Source organism: Mus caroli, unplaced genomic scaffold (assembly GCF_978045245.1).
Source record: "Mus caroli unplaced genomic scaffold, Mus_caroli_1 scaffold_8, whole genome shotgun sequence".
In the NCBI taxonomy this organism is placed as follows: domain Eukaryota; kingdom Metazoa; phylum Chordata; class Mammalia; order Rodentia; family Muridae; genus Mus; species Mus caroli.
Window position 1 is genome coordinate 103,674,034 of NW_028227263.1, and position 27,703 is coordinate 103,701,736.

General features: G+C 45.1%; 1 protein-coding gene and 1 pseudogene across 2 annotated transcripts; one reads left to right on the forward strand and one right to left on the reverse strand.

Annotated features, from left to right (window-relative positions):
- Positions 1-375: 375 nt before the first annotated feature.
- Ceacam18 (CEA cell adhesion molecule 18) lies at positions 376-19,904 on the reverse strand. 2 transcript variants are annotated; one of them, XM_021167520.2, is made up of 6 exons: positions 19,853-19,904; positions 18,422-18,775; positions 16,033-16,305; positions 13,130-13,405; positions 9,512-9,649; positions 376-517 (listed from the first exon to the last, which is right to left on the reverse strand). In XM_021167520.2, the coding sequence occupies exons 1-6, from the start codon at positions 19,902-19,904 to the stop codon at positions 480-482; spliced, it is 1,131 nt and encodes a 376-aa protein (XP_021023179.1). In that variant the 3' UTR covers positions 376-479. The 2 variants fall into 2 exon arrangements, with proteins under 2 accessions (XP_021023179.1, XP_085697942.1); XM_085841816.1 differs by lacking the exon at positions 16,033-16,305.
- A 1,917-nt stretch (positions 19,905-21,821) lies between these two features.
- Positions 21,822-22,241, forward strand: LOC110298340 (small ribosomal subunit protein eS24 pseudogene; annotated as a pseudogene).
- Positions 22,242-27,703: the final 5,462 nt, after the last annotated feature.

A 27,703-nucleotide genomic window follows, 5' to 3' on the forward strand; every position in this document is an offset into this window, starting at 1 on the left:
CCTCATTGGGAAGCCTTTCTACCAGTGTGCTTCTTAAACCTGAGTGTAGGACCCATTTAAGCAACTGACACCAGTTGTCTGAACTTAAAATTGCTTCATTTCTCTGTCATTGGCATCTGCGCATCTTTGAAGAATCTTTCAAGATTCCCTAGTGTCAGAGTAAGGATGTGGAGCTGGAAACTGGAGGGATGGGGGAGGGGGTGTCTAGAATTAGATCCTAGAACTCTTACATGATCCGCCCCAGCTTGGCCAGCTCTGATTAGCAGATGGTACTAATGGCCAGGCTCCCTGTGATGTCACCCCTTGTCCAGGTCCCATAGGGAGTCTTCCCATTTATCCAGAAGCCTAGATTTCTTCAGCTCACTAAACCTGGGATGGTTCCCTTCCTGGAATGTTCCAGAGACACCTGGTGCTGGTGCAGTTCAGCCGGTCCCCACAGGAGACTTATTCTTCTTTGTCTCTCTCCATCATCTCCTTGCCTAGTTGGTCTGCCATGGACACTTATGACAAGTTTTTCCTGTGGGACGAAATGAGAGAAGTCACATCTTGTGTTCATAAAGTCCTGGGAAAGAAATTATTGTAGATTTGGTTTAACGCTTATGTTAATTGGGTTCCTCAAATTACTCGAGACACTGAGTCCCTGCCCCCAGTTGGTTATGATTGGTAAATAAAGTTGCTGGCAGCCAATAGCTGGGCAGGGAGACATAGGCAGGACTTTAGGATTCACGGACAAAGGAACCAAGGTAGAGGAAGGAGGAGAATCGCCATGCAGAGAAAGGATAAGATCCAGGCTTGAGAGCATCAGAAACGAGAGTATACCAGTCATATAAGAGCCAGGAAAGAGCAGCCCCAGGGGCCACACATTGGGTCTAGGGTAACAAAGATAGAACATAGATTTTAGTAAGTAATAACTCAGGAATATCGGAAGGGAGGCATTAACAACGTGAAAGTTTGGGAGTGGCACAGCCATTGAGCTGTTTAAGACATATTAAAATAGAAGGCTACATGTGTGTCTTTCATTTGAGAATCCAGAACACTGGGGTGGCAGCAAGAAACTCATGGTGCCATGGCCATGGGGCGATTTTGAGTAGCACTAACCACTTAATGCAACAAGAAATAAATAAAGGGATCCAATTTTTCCCTCTACACACTTGCCGGTGGAAGAGATGAACCTGGGGCTTAACCTCGGTGCCTAGCCGAGTTCCTAACATTTCCACCCATGCTTTTTAATATTAATTTATTTTAATGTCAGGGAAAAATAAGTAGCAAAACCCATCTGTTCTAGTTTCAGCTCTATTGCTGTGATAAAACACCCAGACCAAAGTAGGGACAGAGAGGGTTTGTTTCAGTTAACAGTTCCAGATAACAGTCCATCACCGAAGGAAAGCAGGGCAGGAACCTGGAGGCAGGTCTGCTTGCTATTCCACACAGTGTAACAGTCAACCCAGAGTCTCACTCACCACCACGGAAGTGCAGCAGAAATCATGGAGGAGGCTGCCTGCTGGTTCCACAGACTGGCTTATACCCAGCTGCTTTCAAGTATTGTCACCACATCAATGTCACCGTCACCACCAGCATCATTAGTAGTGCCATCTTTATCACCATAGTCTGCTGCATTGGATCTATAATGTTCCCTATAAGACTACACGTTAAAAGTTTAGTCCCTAATGAACTGAGAGTTGGGAAACCCTTAAGACATAAGGACTAGCTCTTCCGGTCAGAAAAGCACCGGAGTAGCTAGGGCGCAGGGTCGGCTGACACCCGCCAGCTACCCACGACCCCCGCCACAGGATTTTGAGACTGCTGGTGAGTGGAACACAGCTTCTGCTCCAATCCAATTGCGCGCGGGACCTGAGACTGCATTAGTTAGGGAAACAGAAAACCGGCCTGAGTAGGGCCACAGGCCTCTTCCAGTCTGAACAGCACCGGGGTAGCTAGAGCGCAGGGTCGGCTGACACCCGCCAGCTACCCACGACCCCCGCCACAGGATTTTGAGACTTCTGGTGAGTGGAACACAGCCTCTGCTCCAATCTTTAAACAGTGACAACGACAACAACTAACCCCAGAGATTACCAGATGGTGAAAGGTAAACGTAATAATCTTACTAACAGAAACCAAGACCACTCACCATCATCAGAACCCAGCACTCCCACTTCGCCCAATCCAGGGCACCCCAACACACCGGAAAAGCTAGACACAGATCTAAAAGCATATCTCATGATGATGGTAGAGGACATCAAGAAGGACTTTAATAACACACTTAAAGAAATACAAAGGAACACTGGTAAACAGGTAGAAGACATTAAAGAGGAAGCACAAAAATCCCTTAAAGAATTGCAGGAGAACACTGCTAAAGAGTTACAAATCCTTAAAGAAAAACAGGATAACACAATCAAACAGGTAGAAGTCCTTAAAGAAAAACAGGAAAACACATCCAAACAGATGATGGAAATGAACAAAACCATACTAGACCTAAAAAAGGGAAGTAGACAGAATAAAGAAAACCCAAAATGAGGCAACACTGGAGATAGAAACCCTAGGAAAGAAATCTGGAACCATAGATACGAGCATCAGCAACAGAATACAAGAGATGGAAGAGAGAATCTCAGGTGCAGAAGATTCCATAGAGAACATCAGCACAACAATCAAGGAAAATGTAAAACGCTAAAAGATCCTAACTCAAAACATCCAAGAAATACAGAACACAATGAGAAGACCAGACCTACGGATAATAGGAGTGGATGAGAATGAAGATTTTCAACTCAAAGGACCAGCAAACATCTTCAACAAAATTATAGAAGAAAACTTCCCAAATCTAAAGAAAGAGATGCCCATGAACATACAAGAAGCCTACAGAACTCCAAATAGACTGGACCAGAAAAGAAATACCTCCCGACACATAATAATCAGAACAACAAATGCTCTAAATAAAGATAGAATACTAAAAGCAGTAAGAGAAAAAGGCCAAGTAACATATAAAGGCAAGCCTATCAGAATTACACCAGATTTTTCACCAGAGACTATGAAAGCCAGAAGATCCTGGACAGATGTTATACAGACACTAAAAGAACACAAATTCCAGCCCAGGCTACTATACCCAGCCAAACTCTCAATTAACATAGATGGAGAAACCAAAGTATTCCACGACAAAACCAAATTCACACATTATCTCTCCACGAATCCAGCCCTTCAAAGGATAATAACAGAAAAAAACCAATACAAGGACAGGAACCACACCCTAGAAACAACAAGAAGGTAATCCCTCAACAAACCTAAAAGAAGACAGCCACAAGAACAGAATGCCAACTTTAACAACAAAAATAACAGGAAACAACAATTACTTTTCCTTAATATCTCTTAATATCAATGGACTCAACTCCCTGATAAAAAGACATAGACTAACAAACTGGCTACACAAACAAGACCCAACATTTTGCTGCTTACAGGAAACTCAACTCAGAGAAAAAGATAGACACTACCTCAGAATGAAAGGCTAAAAAACAATTTTCCAAGCAAATGGTATGAAGAAACAAGCTGGAGTAGCCATTCTAATATCTGATAAGATTGACTTCCAACCAAAAGTCATTAAAAAAGACAGGGAGGGACACTTCATACTCATCAAAGGTAAAATCCTCCAAGAGGAACTATCAATCCTGAATATCTATGCTCCAAATACAAAGGCAGCCACATTCATTAAAGAAACTTTAGTAAATCTCAAAGCACACATTGCACCTCATACAATAATAGTGGGAGACTTCAACACACCACTTTCACCAATGGACAGATCATGGAAACAGAAACTAAACAGGGACACAGTGAAACTAACAGAAGTTATGAATCAAATGGATCTGGCAGATATCTACAGAACATTCTATCCTAAAACAAAAGGATATACCTTCTTCTCAGCACCTCATGGTACCTTCTCCAAAATTGACCACATAATTGGTCACAAAACAGGCCTCAACAGATACAAAAATATTGAAATTGTCCCATGCATCCTATCAGATCACCATGGACTAAGGCTGATCTTCAATAACAAAATAACTAATAGAAAGCCAACATTCACGTGGAAACTGAACAACACTCTTCTCAATGATACCTTGGTCAAGGAAGGAATAAAGAAAGAAATTAAGGACTTTTTAGAGTTCAATGAAAATGAAGCCACAACATACCCAAACTTATGGGACGCAATGAAAGCATTTCTAAGAGGAAAACTCATAGCTCTGAGTGCCTCCCAAAGGAAACTAGAGAGAGCACACATTAGCAGCTTGACAACACACCTAAAAGCACTAGAACAAATGGAAGCAAACTCACCCAAGAGGAGTAGACGGCAGGAAATAATCAAACTCAGGGGCGAAATCAACCAAGTGGAAACAAGAAGAACTATTCAAAGAATCAACCAATCAAGGAGCTGGTTCTTTGAGAAAATCAACAAGATAGATAAACCCTTAGCCAGACTCACTAGAGGGCACAGGGAAAGCATCCTAATTAACAAAATCAGAAATGAAAAAGGAGACATAACAACAGATCCTGAAGACATCCAAAACACCATCAGATCCTTCTACCAAAGGCTATACTCAACAAAACTGGAGAACCTGGATGAAATGGAGAAGTTCCTAGACAGATACCAGGTACCAAAGTTGAATCAAGATCAGGTTAATGATCTAAACAGCCCTATATCCCCCAAAGAAATAGAAGCAGTCATTAATAGTCTCCCAACCAAAAAAAGCCCAGGACCAGATGGGTTTAGTGCAGAGTTCTATCAGACCTTCAAAGAAGATCTAATCCCAGTTCTTCACAAACTATTCCACAAAATAGAAACAGAAGGTACTCTACCCAACTCATTCTATGAAGCCACAATTACTCTGATACCTAAACCACAAAAAGACCCAACAAAGATAGAAAACTTCAGACCAATATCCCTTATGAATATTGATGCAAAAATCCTCAATAAAGTTCTTGCTAACCGAATCCAAGAACACATCAAAACAATCATCCATCCTGACCAAGTAGGTTTCATCCCAGGGATGCAGGGATGGTTCAATATACGGAAATCCATCAACGTAATCCAGTATATAAACAAACTCAAAGACAAAAACCACATGGTCATCTCGTTAGATGCGGAAAAAGCATTTGACAAGATCCAACACCCATTCATGATAAAAGTCTTGGAAAGATCAGGAATTCAAGGCCCATACCTAAACATGATAAAAGCAATCTACAGCAAACCAGTAGCCAACATCAATGTAAATGGTGAGAAGCTTGAAGCAATCCCTCTAAAATCAGGGACTAGACAAGGCTGTCCACTTTCTCCATACCTATTCAACATTGTACTTGAAGTCCTAGCCAGAGCAAGTCGACAACAAAAGGAGATCAAAGGGATACAAATTGGAAAAGATGAAGTCAAAATATCACTCTTTGCAGATGATATGATAGTATATATAAGTGACCCTAAAAATTCCACCAGAGAACTCCTAAGCCTGATAAACAGCTTCGGTGAAGTAGCTGGATATAAAATTAACTCAAACAAATCAATGGCCTTTCTATACACAAAGAATAAACAGGCTGAGAAAGAAATTAGGGAAACAACACCCTTCTCAATAGTCACAAATAATATAAAATATCTTGGTGTGACTCTAACTAAGGAAGTGAAAGATCTGTATAATAAAAACTTCAAGTCTCTGAAGAAAGAAATTATAGAAGATCTCAGAAGATGGAAAGATCTCCCATGCTCATGGATTGGCAGGATCAACATTGTAAAAATGGCTATCTTGCCAAAAGCAATCTACAGATTCAATGCAATCCCCATCAAAATTCCAAATCAATTCTTCAACGAATTAGAAAGTGCAATCTGCAAATTCATCTGGAATAACAAAAAACCTAGGATAGCAAAAACTCTTCTCAAGGATAAAAGAACCTCTGGTGGAATCACCATGCCAGACCTAAAGCTCTACTACAGAGCAATTGTGATAAAAACTGCATGGTACTGGTATAGTGACAGACAAATAGACCAATGGAATAGAATTGAAGACCCAGAAATGAACCCACACACCTACGGTCACTTGATCTTCGACAAGGGAGCTAAAAACATCCAGTGGAAGAAAGACAGCATTTTCAACAAATGGTGCTGGCACAACTGGTTGTTAACATGTAGAAGAATGCGAATCGATCCATTCCTATCTCCTTGTACTAAGGTCAAGTCTAAGTGGATCAAGGAACTTCACATAAAACCAGAGACACTGAAACTTATAGAGGAGAAAGTGGGGAAAAGCCTTGAAGATATGGGCACAGGGGAAAAATTCCTGAATAGAACAGTAATGGCTTGTGCTGTAAGATCGAGAATTGACAAGTGGGACCTCATGAAACTACAAAGCTTCTGCAAGGCAAAAGACACCATCAATAAGACAAAAAAAACCACCAACAGATTGGGAAAGGATCTTCACCTACCCTAAATCAGATAAGGGACTAATATCCAATATATATAAAGAACTCAAGAAGGTGGACTCCAGAAAGTCAAATAACCCCATTAAAAAATGGGGCTCAGAACTGAACAAAGAATTCTCACCTGAGGAATACCGAATGGCAGAGAAGCACCTGAAAAAATGTTCAACATCCTTAATCATCAGGGAAATGCAAATCAAAACAACCCTGAGATTCCACCTCACACCAATCAGAATGGCTAAGATCAAAAATTCAGGTGACAGCAGATGCTGGCAAGGATGTGGAGAAAGAGGAACACTCCTCCATTGTTGGTGGGATTGCAAGCTTGTACAACCACTCTGGAAATCAGTCTGGCGGTTCCTCAGAAAATTGGACATAGTACTACCGGAGGATCCAGCAATACCTCTCCTGGGCATATATCCAGAAGATGTCCCAACCGGTAAAAAGTACACATGCTCCACTATGTTCATAGCAGCCCTATTTATAATAGCCAGAAGCTGGAAAGAACCCAGATGTCCCTCAACAGAGGAATGGATACAGAAATTATGGTACATTTACACAATGGAGTACTACTCAGCTATTAAAAAGAATGAATTTATGAAATTCCTAGCCAAATGGATGGACCTGGAGGGCATCATCTTGAGTGAGGTAACACAATCACAAAAGAACTCACACAATATGTATTCACTGATAAGTGGATATTAGCCCAAAACTTAGGATACCCAAGATATAAGATACAATTTGCTAAACGCATGAAACTCAAGAAGAATGAAGACGAAAGTGTGGACACTGTGCCCCTTCTTAGAATTGGGAACAAAACACCCAGGGAAGGAGTTACAGAGACAAAGTTCGGAGCTGTGATGAAAGGATGGACCATTTAGAGACTGCCGTATCCAGGGATCCATCCCATAATCAGCTTCTAAACGCTGACACCATTGCATACACTAGCAAGATTTTGCTGAAAGGACCCAAATATAGCTGTCTCTTGTGAGACGATGCCGGGGCCTAGCAAACACAGGAGTGGATGCTCACAGTCAGCTATTGGATGTATCACAGGGCCCCCAATGGAGAAGCTAGAGAAAGTACCCAAGGGGCTAAAGGGATCTGCAACCCTATTGTTGGAACAACATGATGTACTAACCAGTACCCCGGAGTACTTGTCTCTAGCTGCATATGTATCGAAAGATGGCCTAGTCGGCCATCACTGGAAAGAGAGGCCCCTTGGACTTGCAAATTTTATATGCCCCAATATAGGGGAATGCCAGGGCCAAAAGAATGGGAATGGGTGGGTAGGGAAGTGGGGGGGCGCTATGGGGGACTTTTGGGATAGCATTGGAAATGTAATTGAGGAAAATATGTAATAAAAAATATTAAAAATTTAAAAAAAAGACATAAGGACTAGTGAAGTAAGATATGTAGTGGGTTTGGCCTAATGCTGCTTGTATTATGTAATTTTGGTCCCCAAAACTGCCTACATGAGTGTCTACACGTAAGACACTGAAGGGACCCTGCTCCCAGTTGGTTCTGATTGGTAAATAAAGAGTCTGGCAGCCAATGGCTGGGCAGGCCAGACAGGGGCGGAACTTTTAGTATTCCCAGGCTCGGGAGTGAGAGGAAGAAGGAAAAATGAGAGCTGCCATGCTGGAACTGTGTGCAGGAGAGGAGAGATGCCATGCCTGAGAAGATGGCAGGAGAGAGAGGTATGGCAGCCATGTGAAGGAGCTGAGAGGGTGCAGCTGGAGTGCGGCCCAGCTGGGCAGCCCTCTGGGTCCACAGCAGCAAACATAGAACACAGAATGTATCAAGTAGTAACTCAGGATTATCTCGGGAGGCAGATTAACCACATGGAGGTTAGGAAGTGGCCCAGCTATTGTGCTGTGTAAGGCATAGCAAAATATAAAGGCTGTATGTGTCTTTCATTCGAGAACATAAACAATTGGGGTGGGTAGCAGGACCCACTGCTGGGACGGTTTATTAATTATTTATTTCTACAAAGATAGGTTATTGGAAGGGATACCATTGAAGGGAGGACTGGAATCCCAGCTTCTTCCCTTTGCTTTCTGCTCATTACAAGGTGAGAAGCCAGAATGCATTGCTTTGGCACAGGTCCAGTAGCAATGGGGGCAACTATGAACTGAAAGTTCTGAAACTGTGATCCAAGATTTATCTTAATTTTTGTAAGTAAGTTGACTCAGGTATTTTGTTACAGTAGCAGACTGATACCATCACCACCGTCATCACTATCACCATCACCACCATCCACCACCATGATTACACCATCATCTCATGATGTATCCCCTAGCTAACCTGGAGCTCACTATGTAGACTAGGATGGCCTAGAACCCACAGAGACCCACCTGCCCACTACTTCCCAAGTGCTGGGACAAAAGGTGTATGCCAGCACATCCAGACCCACCTTCCTTTTTAGGAGTCTCTCACTTACTGTTTCAGCTAGCCTGGTGGTTGACCAGTAAGCCCCTGGAATATGCCTGCCATCCTCTGCTGCTCGGATTACAGACACACACTGCCATGGATGGTTTTTACATGGGTGTTGGGGATATAAATTTAAGTCTTCATTCTTCAATAGAAAAAATTTTACCATTGTGCCATTTCCCTGGCTCCATCACTATTACTTCTGAATTTCATGCCAGGGCAGTTTTGGTCCCCCTAACCTAACCTGGGTATATTTTTAGCTATCTAATCCAGAATAGTGGTGGATTTTACTACTGGCATTTAGTGGTCAGGTGCCAGGGGTGGTGCTCACCATCTTACCACACCCAGGATAGTCTTACTCTCCCATCTGGAACAACTAGCTCTCTTAAGTATGGTCAGTGCTGAAGTTGAAGTGCTGTACTCTTCGGAGACCATGACTAATCCACCCTTCAGCACCCAGCACGTGTCGCTAGCTCCTTCATCATGAGCTCTCTCTTCCACTAGCTTCTGGTCCTGGGGATCTATCTGTCTGCCTCATAAGAACCCTGGTGTCCAGTTCTGGACAGTCTCGCCATCTCTCCATGCCTCCTGGATCATGAGGCCAAGCCCTGACCCCATGATGTAGAACAATGGTCACCTCTGGAGCAGAATTGGAACAGGTTGCAGACCAGGACTTGACACACGAAGGCACCTCCCAGGGATGTCAACAGGATGAGAAATATCACCAAGGGTCCTGGGATGTAGAGCTCTCTGTTCACAGTAGGCAGTGGTGGCCCTGGGTGGAGAGGACAACACCACAATTAGAACACTCATTAAACTCATTTCTTCACTCACTGTCATAGCCAGAGTTTCTATTGCTGTGATAAAACACCATGACCAAAGCAACTTGCAGAGGAAAGGACTTATTTTATCTTACAGTCTATCATGAAGGGAAGTCAGGACAGGAACTCAAGCAGAAATCTGGAGGTAGGAACTAAAGCACAGGCCATGAGGATCAAGACTTGCTGTCTGATTTGCTCAGCTGGCTTTCTTATAACAGCCAAGACCACCTGTTGCCCAGGGGTAGCACTGCCCACAGTGGACTGGACCTTCCCACACAAGTCATTAATTAGGAAAATGTCCCACATATTTGTCTACAGGCCAATATTATGAAGGCATTTTTCTCAGGTAAGATGGCTTTCTTCCCAGATACTTCTAGGCTTATGTAAATTGACAAAAAAAAAAAAAAAAAAAAAACCAACCAGCACACTTGGCCACCTGGGGGTTCTTCAAAGATTTCTCGGTACCCACTGTGTACAAAGTACTATTCAGTACTTTGATCATCAGTGATCAAAATGAATTCCTTGGGGCTGGTGAGATCGGTCGGGGAATAAAGTGTTCACAAAGCAAGCCATGTAAAGGTGGAAGGGGAGAACCGACTCCACAAAGTTGGTCTTCACCCTCTGTAGATGCACCACTCTGTAGATATGCACCATGTACACACACAATAAAAATAAAATAAAGACAACCCCTTGCTCTTCTGGGATAACTTCCGGGGGGGGAGGACATGATACTTGATATTGAGAACTTGACTGATTTAGAGTCAACAATGAGAGACACTGCGGGACAGGTCTAGTAGGGGATTTCCAGAGAGGTTTAGCTGAAGAGGGAAGATCCATCCCATGGGCCGTGGTACCAGACTAAATAAAAAAGCGAGCCCAGCACCAACACTCAGCTCTCTGCACCCTGACCAGCTGCCTCCCACTCCCACTGCCATGACTCTGCTGACACAATGAGCTGCGCCGTTGCACCACAGACTGAGATAAAGTCCATCCTTAGCTATTTTGAGAGTGGGGATGGATGCAGACAATGGATGGTGGAGCAAAGAAGCAGCAAGCATACTAGGTCCTGCGGATAGGGAGTTGTAAGGGGTGCAGTGCTGGCTACACAGGGTCATTAACTCGCTGAAGACGATCGCAGAGCGCCAGCGGCATGCCAGACACTGCAGTAAGGGACAAGGAGCGAGCTAATGGCTGGACAGCCTTGCCTTCCTAAAGCCCAGTCTTGCGGAGTAGAAAATGATGAATGGGGGAGCCTCAGAAGCACGCTCTGCTGAATCAGCCTCCAGTCTTCCCTGGGGTGTGCAGCAGGCTGGCCACCTTTCATGCAGTCTTCTACAGTGTTCTGATTCTCACAGCAACCTACTGCAGAGGCATTGTCCTAGCTCTGCACATGGGAAAACGGAGTCTGGAAATGGTGACATTCTTGCTCCTGGCTCACATTAGTTACAGAGCTAGAAATGGAATCCTTTGATTCTAGAGCATTGTGTGTGTGTGTGTGTGTGTGTGTGTGTGTGTGATGTGTACACATACATGTGTTTGGTCATGCATATGACGGTCAGAAGTTAATCTCAAGTGTCATTCTGAAGGTGTTCCCTAATGTGAGTTTTTAAAAAGTTACATCCAGTTACTTGCCTGTGTGTGGATATCAGAGGACAATTTGAGGGAGCCATCCCTCTCCTTCTTGTATTATTGGAGGTCTCTGGGATTGAACTCAGTTTGCCAGGCTTGGAGGCAAGTACTTCCATTTGCTGATCCGTCTTAATAGTTCACCTTGCTATTTTGTTTTGTTTGAGACAGTATCTCACTGTATAGCCCTGCCTGGTCAAGAATTCTCTATATAGATCAGCTGTCCTCAGACCCAGAGATCTGCCTGCTTCCTCTTCCTGACCTCATTTCAGTTTTCAAGATAAGCTTTCGCACTGGCCTGGAACTCTCAAAGTGGGCAGGTTGAGTGGCCTACAAGCCCCAGGGATTCTCCTGTCTCTGCCACCCGGGGTGCGATCACAGTGCACCACCATAGCTGACATTATTTTCACCTGGGCTCTGCATACGGATCTCCGGTCCTCACGCAAGCTTGCGTAGCAATCACGTGACTGCACCAAGCCCTCAGCTCGAGTCCCGCAGGGCTTAGTACCCTTGCCTTGGCTCACTCCCTGTTCCTGTCACTTTCTCTCTTTGTGGAAAATGACAGAGCTGCTGGGGAGAAACTGGGGCTTTCTTCGTTTGCAAATCTGCCCCAAGTTCCTTGTTTTGAAACCAGAAGAAATATGTATTTCTGCAGTGTCTTCCTGCTCTCTCCTCTGGGAGAGATACAGTACACTATGGATGCACTGAGAGCAAAGACTGTGGCGTCAGAGCCCCTTGGACAGGATTTCTCCACTTTCCCATATGCTATGGAGCTTTGGGTCAGGTACTCAACAACCCGGGGCTATGTTTCTTTACCTGTGAGACAGACGTGGATAGTATTGAACCACTCACTGTGCCAGGAGACCAGGATAGTCACACAGGCCAGGACTGTGGCTAGCACATAGGAAATAAATGCTGGCCAGTCTGGTGGACGTTGCTCTAACTCCAGGACTGGGGACTATGCATGATTGACAGAACGGGCAGCTTTGGTCAGATCCTCAGAGGATGAGGCGGGAGGGCTTCACTGAAGGGCTCTAGCAGGCAGGCCTGAGCATGGCAAACAAGGCTCTGGCAGGCCTTGCCCTTCCCCATTTTTTCTGCCCAGTTAAATTGTTAGGTAACATTACTAAAGCTAGCTCTTAAGGTCTATTCCCTTATTTGACCACTTCCTCATCCTGAGGCTGACTGCCAAGGTCCAGCTATCAAAGTTTTGAAGTCCAGCAATCAAAAGCTCTTTTTGGCTCACGTAATTAACATGCCCAATTAAAACAAACCAACTCGCCGGGCAGTGGTGGCACATGCCTTTAGTCCCAGCACTTGGGAGACAGAGGCAGGCAGATTTCTGAGTTTGAGGTCAGCCTGGTCTACAGAGTGAGTTCCAGGACAGCCAGGGCTATACAGAGAAACACTGTCTCAAAAAAACAAAAAACCCTCATCCTAACACTGGACTTCCTCTTTTTCCTCTATAAACTGCCATTTGGTTAAGGGCCACATCTGTTTCCCCTCTATCCAGAAGCAGTTCTTTGTCCTTTGGAGCAAATACCCCTTTTCTTTATCTCCCTTGTTCCTTTTCCCTTCTCTCCCACCCTCTGTCTCTGGTCTTTGTCTCTTATTCCCCTTCCCTTTGTCTTTCTGAGGCAAAGACACCTCCTTTGTGCTGAGAAGTTGGTTCTTGGTGTGTCCTATGCCGATGCTGGTCCCTTCATGTCACCAGAAGCTGTGAGTGGGGTGTAGCAGCAGAGGGGCCTCCTGTCTAGACAAAAAGCACATGGGAAGCAAAGTTTGGAGAGCATGGTGGTTGCACTCACGAGGTGGCTGGATGGTGACATCCCTGTAGAAGGTCAGCTGGGTCTCCGGGTTCTCCACAACACACCGGTAACTGCCCATCTGCTCCCAGGAGAGACTGGGGAGGGTCATGGTCTTCTCTGGGATGCTTAGGAGGGAGCCATTATGGATCCAGTAGTACCTGGACTCCGGCTTGGAGAAACAGTTACATTCCAGCTGCACATTGGAACCAATATCAGCAGTCAGCACACCAGCAAAGAAATAGGGCTGGGTCCACAGTGACACATAGTCTGGACCATCTGCAGAGACAGTGAAGGAGAAGACCACAACTGTATTTCTGATCCCTTGGGATGGCATCTTGTCCAGAAGACACATGGTGTCCCTCTATGTGCAATGAGCCCACCCCAGGTGACAACTGAAACAGTAGAGGTAGCTTCCATTCTGGGTTCTTGTGTACTAAACCTTGGTTGTCCTACACGCTCTATATAGTAAAAGGCATAAAGCAAAGCAGAAAAGCTCATCACACCAACTGTGTTACAGGAAGCAAGCTAGGCTCTGAATGTGTAATCCACAAAACTCATTGTTATGAGATATAAAGCAGGGGTGGTGGGAATAAGGGAGTACCTGGGGGAGGAGCAGGGGTGCTGCCAAGGTGTCTCCCTGAGAAATCATGCCATGTGACTGATCTGGTTTATTGTGGACAGGGAGCAGGGGGTGGGGCGGGGGACCTGGTGAATGGGTAGGGGCAAACAGAGCCAAGAGGGCAGAGAAATCGGGGATAGAGAAAGAAAGAGAGGCTGGCCAAGAATTCATGGGAACAGAGAGAGAAAGCATGAGGGGGAGGGAAGGTGGAAAGAGACAGACAGAGAAGAGAAGAGAAGAGAAGAGAAGAGAAGAGAAGAGAAGAGAAGAGAAGAGAAGAGAAGAGAAGAGAAGAGATGAGGAGTCTGGAATAGCCAGCAGTCCTCTTTATATGCTATGTCACTGTTGCTAAGTCCTTGGGAGGAGCCTAATGGGATTGTCTGTTAACCAACACTCATGTCATTTGGTCCATAAATGTTTCATCTTCAGATGCAAATCTCAGAGGAGAGGAAGCAGGTTCAAGTGCCCCTGTTCACACAAGAGCAGCAATTAGTTAGGGCTTAGCTACAGTTTAGGGGGCCTCAGTCTTGGTTCCAACCTGAAACCCATAAATGGCAGCACAGAGGTCAGGGGTTGTCTATCCTCCTGGGAATTAGTTTTCTTCAGATGGTGCCACAGGATTCATCTTAAGAAACAGGAGAACCACTGCGCAGTTTCTAACTAAAATGTAAAAATGATTTGCAATGTCTGACTGTGACTTTCAGCTGAGATTAAGTGTAAAAGGCAGTTGGCTGTTGAAATGTTCTGAGTGGGTGTTTACGAGTTCCTCGTGTTTGTTGGTGGTGCTGGTGGTGTGCTTGGGATCACATGGCTTCGTGCATGCCAGTGGGATTAGCTCCATTACTGAGTCGCACCCCATTTCCTCACTGCGGGATTCTATTCTATTCTAGATGCTATCAGTGACCTGTTTCTCACACCATGATTGGGTTTTTAAATCCAACTAGCTGTTGAATGTAGCAACGTCAGTGCAATGGGTGCGAGAAGAAAAAGTGAAGGTGATTTTCCTAAATTCAGAAGAGCATAACAAAATTAGTGAAAGGATCTGAGGGTTTCAGAGAGGTAACTAAATATTAATCTAAATATAATTACGGAGGAAGAGATGGCTCAGCAGCTCAGAGTACTTGCTGTCCATGCAGAGCTTGGTTCCCAGAACTCCACCCACATCAAGCAGTTCGGAACTGCCTGTAATTCCACCCTCTTTGGCCTCTGTTGGCACTCACACATACATGGCATAGACTCACACAGATATACACACATACACATAAATAAAAGCAAATGAGAAAGGCAAACTTGTGATCTGAAATGAATAAAGAATAATGAAATGAATAAGAATAAAAGATGGATTGTGCTGTGTGTGTGTGTGTGTGTGTGTTGGATTCATACATGTGTGGTGCATGAAAGTGTGGGCACATATATGATTTATATGTGCAGGTCAGAGGTTAATATCACAGGCATTCCTCAATCACTCTCAAGACATCTTTATTTCCTTTTTTTTTTTTTTTTTTTTTTTTTGGTTTTTTGTGACAGGGTTTCTCTGTGTAGCCCTGGCTGTCCTGGAGCTTACTCTGTAGACCAGGCTGGCCTCAAACTCAGAAATCCACCTGCCTCTGCCTCCCAAGTGCTGGGACTAAAGGTGTGCGCCACCACTGCCCGGCAACATCTTTATTTCTTTACTGAAAAATTTGTTTTCACACGATACATTCTGATTATGATTTCTTCTTTCAACTCCCCTCAGATCCTCCCCGCTTCCTTACACACCCAACTCCATGTTTTTTTTTCTTTTTCTCTATTAAAAAAGAGACAAAGCAGACAAATAAATGAATCAGATAAAGTCTCTTTCTGACTTAAAATTCATCTATTCTGGTCAGGCTGGCTGGCCAGTGAGCCTTGGCAATCTGTCTCTAAACTACTAGTCTTGGGATTATAGGCACATACCACCACATGCAGCATTTATGCAAATGTCAGAGATCTCAGTTCAGGTCCTTGTTTGAGGACAGCCATTCCCAGCCCCACTTGCCTCTTCTAACAAAACAAACAAGTAAACAAAACAAACAAATAACCAGGTCTCAATAAACTCATCCTGGCCATTTCTAACCTAATAAGGACTATGTCCCTCTCCTAAAGTCCAGCATCCCGTGGGGAGGGCAGTCATGAACCCACAGAGCTAAGTACTCAGAGCTGGGATATTAACCACACCTAGCTGGCTGCAGGCTGGCTCAGCCGTTTTCCTGGATACACACACGAGTCTACCACTGGCTTCCCTCCCACTACCGTATGCACTTACAGGCCACAGTCAACTGAATCAGCTCACTTTTCTGGAGTATTTCTGGCACATCTTCTATGGCACACTGAAGAGTGCGGTCATAACGACTGACTCTGTGGATGATCAGAGTCTTGCCATCCGGGGAAATTGTCATGCGGTTACTGCTTGAGGTTGGTACAAAATTCACATACCAACTGATGTTGGAGGAGTTGGTAAGACATTTGGCAACCACGGGATCCATGCCCTCCACCAGGGCACTGGTATTGACTGAGATGCCTGGATTGCTTCTCAACTCTAGGGGAAGCAGAAAAAAACAGGTCAGGTATAGTGTCAGCTTCTTCAAGCTTTGAGGCATGTTGAAGAGATGTGGAGAGCCCTAAGATAAGGCAAAAGAAAAGCCTCAGCACTGAGAGGGGCAGAGGAGGGAGGGGTGGGAAGCAGACTGCATAGTCCTGGGCAGGGCCTGAGCCATTCTGTACAACTGCAATAACAGCAGGTTCCTGGTCCTGAATAGGTGGTCTAATGGTTGTTTTTCCCCTCTTCATGTCTATGTGTATTGTCTATAGAATATGTGTTTATGGGTGAGAGTGCTAACACATGCCACACATGCTCAGTGCATGTGTGGAAGACAAAGGACAACAGTGAGGATCAGCCCTCACTTTCCACCTTGCTTGAGGTAGGGCCACCTCTGTGTAGCCCGGATTAGCTGAGAGTTGTGGTGGTAACCTTCCATGTGTCCAGTAGGAGTTCTGAAATTAGATGTATCCACCACCCCCAGCATCCAAACTAGGATCTTCAAGCTTTCTTGACAAGTGCTTTTCTTACTGAGCCATCTCTCCAACCTTGCCCCCCACCCCCAAGAATTTTAAAGTCTAGGATCCTCATCTGAGGAGCTGGGACAGGTGGCTTTAGAACTACTCATAATAATTAGATCCGCTGTCTGTGTTTCACTCCATTTACCAAACTCTCTCCAAACACATAGAACACACATGGTAGATATTGACCCTTTCTGCAGATGGAAGAACTTGGGAACATAGTTCCACACTGAGGAAAGAAAAGGCTCAGGGCCACAGAGTATAGACTAAGAAACACAGTGTATAGACTCAGAAATAAGCAGAGGGCTTCCGGTCCTCAGAAAACTACATTCTCCCCTTGGTCCTAGGGCACCAATGGGAGCTCTCTGCAGTGGACAGATCTCCAAGGCAGCCAGCCATGTTACTGCCTCCAGGCCTGGAGTGACCATCATTATCATGAACGAGATTGCTATAATGAACTACAAAATACTTGGCCCTATCGTTATGGCCAAAAATAAAACAACACAGTGATAGCTAAGTCTGTGATCATACAGACAGCAAGAAATAACGGCCTCTGCAAGCCAGGAGAAGGGTGGGAGAGGGTTCTTCCTGAGGTAAGTCTCCATAGGAGAGCACAGTCTTTACTAGCACGTGTGAGATTTGAGGGGCTTGACCAGGAAAATGACCAGACCTCTGGTCCACAGAAGTCACGTGATAACAAGCTAGTGCATGCCTGTGGTTCTAGCACTCCGGAAGCAGAGGCAAGAGAATTGAACGTTCTAGGCCAACTTGGACAACATAGTGAGTCCCAGCTACAGATATAGGTCAGTGGCACAGCCCCTGCCTAGAATCCCCAGTGAGTGGCTAGGGTATAGCTCATGGTAGAGTGCTTGCCCAGCATACAGAACACTCTGGGCTCCATCCTCAGTTCTACAAAAATAAATACAATTAATTACTTCATTACTGGTTGGATGGTTGGGATGGTTGGTTGGTTGGTTGGTTGGTTGGTTGGTTGGTTGGTTGGTTTGTGAGGCAGGGTTTCTCTGGCTGTCCTGGAACTCCATCTCTTAGAGAGATGCACCTATCTTTGCCTCCCAAGTGCTGGGATTAAAGGCATGTGCTACCACTGCTCAGCTGGAGTTTTTGTTTTTTGTTTTTTGTTTTTTGGTTTTTTTCTTAAGCCTCTAAACATCAGTTCTCAACCTGTGTGAGTCATGGCCCCCCTCTGGGTGGTCACATATCAAATATCCTACATATCAGATATTTACATTATAATTCATAACTACAGCAAAGTTACAGTTATAAATTAGCAATGCAATGGCTGGGAGTCATCACAACATGAGGAACTGTACAAAAGGGTCACAGCATTAGGAAGGTTGAGAAACACTGCTCTAAAGTATGGCTGTTACACAACAGTGGAAAATACTCTCTTCCACAAGTGAACTGAGTTCCTGGATGTACAGAGTGGCCCACATCTGCAGGAAAAGCCAGCGAGCCACCTTCATGGCTGCCAGGGTCACTTTCAGGCAACATGTCCTCCAAGGAAACTCCCTCTCAGAGCCCTTAGGACAAGCTTCCCTTTTTTGTTGGGGGAATTGGTTGCCATGCCAACTCACTTACGATCTGGAGCCAGCCAGTTGCTCTTTGGGTCCCGTTGTTGGTGTCCACTTCAACAGTATAGAAGCCTGTGTCATTTACCGCCGACATCCTCACCACCAGGCTACCTGCACGGGTCACATTCTCACGTCCACTGTACAACGGTCCAGGGTGTCGGGTATTGGGAGGTTTATAGCTGAAAATCATGTTTTCTGTACTGTTGTCCTTGCCCCGATACCAGCTGTACTCCAGGACATCTTCTGGGACATTTTCTAGGGTCAGGATGGTCCGGTACTTCTCCACTCCTAAGAGTGAGTCTGGGCTGATGAAGATCTGACCAGAAGCCTGGCAGATCCCACAGGTCAGCAAACTGGCTGAGGAAACCAAAGAGGAGAGAGTGTGGGAGTGGGGAGGTTAAGGGAGATGAGGAAAGTCGGGGATGAGATGCAGGTAATGACTTTCACAATTCTATAATTGTCAGAATTTGAGTCTTCAATGTCTCCCATAGGCTCAGATTTTGAACGCTTGGTCTTCTGCTGGTGGCACTATTTTGGGAGGCTGTGGCCTTTTGCAGACAAGATCTTAGTGGTGGAAGCAGGCCACTAAACGGAAGCCTACAGAGCTCATACCCAGCTTCTGGCTCCTGCCCTGCTCTGTGTTCCTGGTATGTGCTATGGTGTGAACAGCCTCCACCCTACCTTGCTGCTACTACGAGCTGAACTATTGTTTCATCATGCCCCACCCCCACCCCAATCCACTAGACTGAAACATGAGCCAGCAAATCCTCCCTCTCCAGTTCCTGTCCAAAATAACTCATACTGTAAATGAAGAAGTCCCAGTACAGCTTGCTTTCCTCTGTTCCGTAACCTTCTATGTATGGTGGTCCCCATCTCCATACACAGATCTCTGCTCCACTCTCCCCATTTGCAGCCTACCTGAGAACTCATTTCTCCTTCATCCTTAGCTCTGACATATTCAAGGCCAGTATCTGTGCCTCCTAGCACATCACAGTAGCTGTGAGTATCAGGGAGCATAAAGAGTCCTGAGAAGAAGGGGATTAGAAAGAGACCCAGGCTGGGCAGGAAGAGAATCCAGACAGATAGGGGAAGCCCAAGGAACACAGAGTGGTTGCAGGGAGCTAGGGGTCCAAGTTCACCAGTTTACATGGCAGGTAGATGTGTGTGTGTGTGTGTGTGTGTTCTTGCTGTGGTTGTGTGTATTGTATGCATATGTCTGAGTCTGTGTGTCTCATCTGTCTATGTCTCTATGGGTGTGAGATATACCTTAGATGTATGTGCTCATGAGAGTCCTGGTGAGGGACCTGGCTCCAACCCTCTTCCTGTTGCTTCCATCATAAAGCTTCTAAGTTATGCCTCAACAGATCTGTTTCCTGCTCCTTCCGAGCTTCTCCCCTCCCCCAGGCTCAGAAAGCAGATTTTCTCCCCTCTTACCCACAAGGGTGAGCCACCTCCAGGGGCTAAAGCTAGGCCTAGAAAAGTCCATGGACTTGTTAGGTCCTCCAGAGCTCGGCAGGTTCTGCAATGTCCCTGCCCTGCCCTCCCCTCTTCATGTGGCTCCTCCTAGAAAGGGCTTTGCCCGGCAGTGAGGGCAGACCTACGGCTGCACGTCTTATCTTTATAGCTCTATGTCATCGTCCAGCTTTTGCTTATCTCACTTTTATACCTATTAATATTTTTATGACTATGACACAAACAACACCAGCTTCTTGCTAGTTTTCAAAAACTGGGAAATACTGAAAAGCAGTTACAAAGACAAGAGCATCGTGTGTCTTTTGGTTGTTTAATTTTTTTCCTCCAGTACTGGGGATTGAACACAGGACTTTGCATGCTAGGCAAAGGCTCTACCATTGTGCTATATTTCCAACCACAAACAGCATTTGTGTGTGTGTGTGTGTGTGTGTGTGTGTGTGTGACACACACATGCAAGGTTAGAGGATATGAAGGAGTATGTGGGTCCTAGGGATTAAACTCAGGTCATCAGGCTTGGTGGCAAGTACCTTGACAGCAAAAGACCATTACATTTTAACCTGTGTCTCCTTTCCATTTTATCTGGCATTCGTGTTCAGGGCTGTGATTAATCTTTTAATTGCTTTGTCTCGGTTTATGACTATGCTCTTTCTACAGAATAATTCCCCATGACACACTCCCTCATGTTCTTCACTGGGTCATTTTTAAAGACCTGTACTAACTCCATTCAAGTGAAACTTCATGAAGCCGCACACACACAAGACACATCTGGCAATAAATCACTTTAGGGTGGGTTTTCTCCCTTTAAAAGAAGGGAGAAAATTCCTACCACCTAAGGCAGCCATGGAAATGCCACAGGGCAAGGCATGCCTTTGTTCATGGTGCTGGTGCCCATAGCTTGCTATCTATTGTGGTGGTATAAACACCACCACCAAAAACAGCTTGGGGAAGAAAGAATTTATTTTAGCTTACAGCTCTCAGGTCACGATCTACCACTGAGGGAAGACAGGGCAGAAGCTTGGAGGCAGGAACTGAGGCAGAGACCTGGAAGAAATGCTGTTTAAATGCTTGCTTCTCATTGGTTACTCAGCCTGCTTTCTTACACAACCCAGGACCACTTGCCCAGAGGTGGAACCACCCACAGTGATCCGGGACTTTCCAGATCAAGAAAATGGCCTAAAGGCAATCTGGTGGAAGCATTTTCTTAACTGAGGTGCCTCTTCCCAAATGTGTCTTGGTTTGTGTCAAACTGACAAAACCCAGCCAGCACACAGAGCCATTGTAACCCAGCCAGGACCTACCTAATACCCTTTACTACCTTCCTGTAATAGGAGAAGCCCATTGGCCACATCAGAACTCTCATGACCTAACTCTATCTGGACACACCCTCAGAGATACACTCCTAGGCATGTCTGATCACTAGGTTGACATACTATCACAGTGCTGGAAAGATGGCTCTGAAGTTAAGGGTACTTGCTGCTGCTGCTGTTGCTGCTGCTGCTGCTGTTGCTGCTGCTGCTGCTGCTGCTGCACAGAACCCAGATTTGGTTCTCAGCACCAACATGGCAGATCACAATTGCCTGTATATCCAGTTCCAGGAGAACCAATACACTCTTCTGGCCTCTGTGGGCTTCTGAATGCGTACAGCGCACATAAACTCACCCAAGCATACATACATACATACATACATACATACATACATACATACATATGAACAAAAAACTCAAGGTGTGAGTGCGTGCTGGAGAAACGGGTCAGCAGTTAAGAGAGAATACTGCTCCCTAGAGGTTTTGGTCCCCAGAGCTTACGTCAGGCTACTTTTGTACTCCACACCTGGGAATCTAATGTCCTCTTCTGTACTACACAGGCACACACCTGCATATAAGCCACCTCCAACACCCACACAAACACACAGATTATTGAAAATAAAAATATGCTCTACAGCTCTGGCACCATAGCCATCATGAATGACACAGTAACCATCCAGACCAGGAAGTTCATGACCAACCGTCTGCTTCAGAGGAAACAGGTGGTCATTGATGTCCTTCATCCTGGGAAGGCAATAGTACCAAAGGCAGAAATTCGGGAAAAGTTGACCAAAATGTACAAAACCACACCAGATGTCATCTTTGAATTTGGGTTCAGAACCCATTTCCGTGGTGGCAAGACCACTGGCTTTGGCATGATCTATGATTCTTTAGATTATGCAAAGAGGAATGAGCCTCAACACAGACTTGCAAGACATGGTCTTTATGAGAAGAAAAAGACCTCTCCAAAACAGCGAAAGGAACACAAGAACAGAATAAAGAAGGTCAGGGGGACTGCAAAGGCTGGCAAAAAGCCAAAGGAGTAGATCTGCAGTAACTTGATGTTCTGCTGTGATGTGCAGATTTCTGAGAGGTCAAACTAAAAAGCTTCTACAAAAGAAAAAGAAAAAGAAAAAGAAAAAGAAAAAGAAAAAGAAAAAGAAAAAGAAAAAGAAAAAGAAAATCTTAAAACTCACCCATTAAAAAAATTATGCACCAGGGCTGGATAGTGAAATCTTATGAGTGTGTGGTAGGGGGGGGGGGACGGGGGGGGGAGCAGACAGTGTTCTCTCTCTGTGGTTAAGTCCTAGGTGATTTTAACAATTTCCCAGGCTCCTCTACCCTGTTACTCTGTGATGCTCCTGTCTCCCACCTCCTGATCCAAGATGGCAGCTGATGCTTTGTCACGCATCACCGAGTAGGAAGTGGGAGGTCTCTGGAAGAACCCCCTGAGGGACACTTTCTGAGAGTGGCTCACAACACTTCTGCCTGTATCTCATGGCGGCACCCTTAACTGGAGGGAAAACTACTGGATGTAACTTACCTGCAGATGTCTGTCTATATGAGGTCCTTAACTCTGGGGAAAAGGAAAAAACAGCAAATTCTCCCTTGTACTTGTTTTTTTTTGTTTGTTTGTTTGTTTTGGTCTTTGTTTTTTTTTTTTTTTTATGATGCCAAGGGTGGAACCCAGGGTCTTGCACACCCTGAACAAGTGCTCTACTGCTGAGCCACATGCACAGATTATGGAGACAGGATCTCCTGTTATAGCCTAGTTGACCCTAAAACTTGTGAGTACCTTGTTTCTACTTCCTGAATGCGGGGATCACAGCGATGCGTTATCATCTCTAACTATATCTATAGTTTTCCATCAAAAGAGCAAAAACAGCACCATCCTTCCCAGGGCAAGGTCTTCCATCCAAACACCGATATCTGGAAATACTGTCATGGTCACACCCAGACATGTTTCATCCAAACACATTCACACTGGCATACAGAGTTAACTGTTGCACTCAGGTGTCCAAATTAGCTGAGCCAATTCCTTACCTACGATCATCAAACTCAAGGGCAGTGTAAACTCATGTTTACACTGTAGTGAGTGAAGCAGAGCCACGACACTGCCCCTGTGGTGTGCAGAACCATGGACCAACAGACTCCTCTTCCTGGCTCATAAGATAGCACCTTCTCAGTGGAATCTTTCATAAGGACACTAATTCAACACTGAGATTCTTCCTTCTGGAGGCTCTCACCGCTTAGTACCATCATCATGGAAGTTAAGAATCCAACATATTTTAGGGGAACTCAAATATTCAGGTCATTAAAAAAAAAAAAAAAAAAAAGAGCCTGGTGTGGTGGCACACACTGTAGTGAGAATTCTGGAATTTTGGTTTCTTTAAAAAACAGAAATATTATATGTTTTTGCTTTAATCCTGGGTGTGGGGTGTGGAGCTGCTGCAGGATATTTGATCATACTGTGAACCCCAAGATTGTGTTATTTACCGAAAACCCCTGTTTCTAGTTATGGTGCGGCTCCGCCCTTAGCACCTACTTTTAATCCCTCTGCCTGGAACAGACACACCATTAGTACACACCTTTAATTCCAAACAATGAAGGGTAAATTAGTCTGTAGAAGGAAGCACTCATGTTTGAAAGTGATGTCTAATTGAGTGGTAGAGAAAGTGATGCTTCCTTCTCTATGCTTTTTCCCTTTTTTTATTTCTCTCTTATCTAATGTTAGGGCGTTAAGAGGGTAGAAAAAGGGTGCAGAAGGGTGGAAGCAAGAAGAACCCACAAAGTAGCTAAAGACAGCTACAGCATGCTTTTAATCCCAGCACTCAGGAGGCAGAGGCATTGGATCCCTGTGAGTTAGGGGGCAGATGTCAAGGTTCTCTACTCCTTCCTCAAGAGGGCTTCTAACATCTCTTTGGCCTCTGGCTCTGAGGTGTTTTTCTGTTCTCTGCAGATGATTTTGCCCCTCTGTAGGCCTGAGGTTTGCTCTCTCACAGCAGCTCCAGCCCCAATGTCCATTCTCTTTGGTGATCCCTCATAGGAGCCAGAACCCACACACTTCCCACAATGCTGATGGCCCTACACCAGGCAGATGCGTGGCCTTGGAAATAGGGGTTATAATGTCTGAGTCAAGCTGAGCCTCATCTCCTCCCATGGGTCCTGACATGGAATTTATGATTCCCCCATCAAAATATCAGAAACAGCAACCATTCAGTAGCCTTGAACACCAGTGATCACCCTACCAAGCCTCGACTTTGTACTGTGTCTGTCTCTGGCAACTGATTCATACAGGGGTTAATACAGATACGACTTCAGTGGCCACAATCACACTGGCCCAGCACAAATTCCACCTTTATTCTGTGGATATTTGAATTTCACAAGAGATAATGGTCTTTCAGGAAGAAAAAAGAAACTTCAAATGAAATTACTGTCGCAGTCCCCATATGCATGTAGCAGATATGTTCCAAGCTCTGGGAGGTTACAGGATCTGCACTGTGGGGGTGGTATTGGGACCCTGTCTTGAGACTAGCGAAGGGTCGAACAGCAGGGATTTACTGTGTCTGGTTCTAATCCTGATTCTGCATGTCTCTTTCTCACTAGCCCTCATGTATATTCCACATCCACATTCCAGGACCCCTGGAGTCTGGCTGTGCCAGTAACCTAATATGCTCTATGTCCTGGGTCTGTGAGCAAGGGATACCTGTTACCTACTGGCTATCAGCTGTCCCCACAACTCCAAGATTACAACCAATCTCACCTTTCAAAAAGCATTCCATGGAGTCAGTATAACCATGAAGGAAATAATGTAGATAAATGTGTCCCTTTGGTTTGGGACAGTTGGGGACCCTTGGTGACTGTGTGAATGCCATGGCATTCCTGAGGACTTGGAGCTATCTGAGAGGCATGGCTCCCCCATAGCAGAAATGTTTTTAGTGGCTGTCTCAGGACAGGGTCGGGGGTAGATGTCAAGATTCTGCTTCCCAGGTCCTGCCTCTTCTTCCTTGTGTGAGCATACAGTCCCCCAGAACATGGAGGAGGTGAGGGTCAGGGACCCAGTGCTGGGTCTCAAGATCCTATCTATGCTAGGAGGCACAACAGATGAGCTGAGCCCTGCTCTCATCAAATTAGTGAGATGAAAGACTGTACAGAGAGGCACACTGAGGATAGATCATGCAGGAGACTACTACTAATGGAAACTACTAAGGTTCCCTAGTACTCAGTGGGGGCTGGAGGGAGAGAATATGCAGAACACATTCAAGTGGTGTGGGATTTCCGTGCTGGATACTTGAGCTGTGAGAACATGGTCTAGTCTTAGTCCTGAAGGCTGGACTTGACACACCCTTGTCTATAAATGCTGCTCTAGATAGTACTACAAGTCAAAGTTGATCCAAACATAAGCCCCACTCTACAGGCTACAACAGAGGCTTAGAAATGTTGAGTCATTCCCTGAAGCAGGACAGCTTGTGTCTGGTATTACTGGAAGGCTTGGCGGGGGACTAGGCTACAGAAGAAGAGGCTCGACCTTTGTATAAGACAGCTACTTCCTTCACAGAGGCAGCACGGCGTTGAGTGGCTTTGGACCAGCCTCCCCTCTGTGGCATCTGTGAAAAGGAAAACAGGAAAGCCTTCATGTGAAGAACTAGACTGGGCCCTGTGGTGCTAGGCATAAATGTGAGGGCTGCCATGGGAAGGATCTTGTGTCCTAAGAATGAAACCTCACAGGGGCTCCAATCTGGGGGCATTCCTTTAGCACAACTATCACCCATCCAGACTTCATCTCTTTGTTTCACACCTCTTAACACAAGACGTGCCAATGGTGAGAGAAGAGCTGTGCTTGTTGGTCCAGGTTTCTTGTTCAGGGATTCCAAATAGGGTATCTACTCCAGCCTCAGCCAAGATCAACCTGGTGGACATCAGCCCAAATGTCCTGATGTCTTAGCTAACATTTCAGTAAGCTTGGGTGAATGGGCCCTAGTACTGCTCCTGGTATGAGCTGCTTGCTGTCTACTTCAATATGATCTGTTGTTGAAGGCTTTACTAAAATTAAAAAAAAAAAAAAAAAACCACATCACTACATAAGGTCTCACTGATATAAAACCACACTCAGTCAGGATTCATCACTTAAGCATCTCCCAGTCACAGAAGCTCATCTTCCATGTAAATTCTCTGGTGTGTGCTAAGTGTGTGCTAAGTGTTGACTTCTGGTTGAAGGTCTTCCCACAATCAGTACACACAAAAGCTTTCTCTTATGTATGAATTCAGTGACCCAGCTATAGCCACTGTATTTCAAAGCATCTCTCCTATATGACATCTCTGACAGAAGACCTTTCCAAATTAAAAATCCAGTATCTACATGTAACGAATTTGGTGATGCCCCCTTTAGCTGGGATCCACTGCTAAATAACAAACCACAGTTGCCGTGATAATAACAATTCTCCTCATACTTGTTCTGCATTATGGAACGGTTCCCCACAGTAATGGCATTCATAAGGAAGGCTTCTTCTCCAATGTGTTTGCTGATGACATGACAATGCTGATTTCTAGTGGAGGAGCCTTCCTCATTTGTGACAGACATTCTCTCCCTAGTGTGTTAAGTGATGTCTTTACAAAGATAACCCGCTACTGAGAGCCTTCCCACACTTAGGACACACATATGGCTCCTCACCTGTGTGAACTTGCTGGTGATCTTGGAGCTGGATCTCAGAAGTCAAGGCTTTCCCACAGTCACTGCATTTATAAGACTGCTCACCAGTATGAATTCTCTGACGCATTCCATTCTGAGTACTGACTTCTGACCAAAGGCTTTCCCATACTCATTACATATGTGTTTCTCTGGTATGAATCTTCTGGTGTAGACTGAGAGAGAATTTCCAGCCGAAGGTCTTCCCATAACAGACCATATGGAAAGTCTCTCTCCCGTGTGAATGCGATGATGCACCTTCAGGCAGGATGTTTTACTGAATGGGTTTCCACAGTTCTGACAGCCACAAGGCTTCTCCCCAATATGAATTTGATAATAGGATGTCAGCTCTGATTCTGGAAAAAGGAATTCCCACATTTGTGACAAATGAAAGGTCTATCCTTAGTGTGAGTCATCTTATGTGTATGGAAATCTAGCCTGGCACTAAAGGCCTTGCTTCATTCTGTGCACACACAGGGTTTCTCGTCTCTGTGAATTCTTTCATGGACTTGGAGTTGGGCCTTAGCAGAAAAGGCTTCCCCACAGTCATTACATATGTAGGGTTTCTTCTGCCCTCTGTGAATTCTCTGGTGTGTGCTGAGGACTGACTTCTGGCTGAAGGCCTTTCCACATTCAGAACAGACATAAAAGATCTCTCATCAGTATGAATTTGGTTATGTATCTTCAGATAGGTTCTATTACCAAAGGACTTGTGACTGAATAATCTCCCACAGGAAGGACATGCATGACACGTCTTCTCTCTTATGTGAGTTCCTTGATGGGATACCAACTCAGATTTCTTGAGGAAGGCTATCCACACTT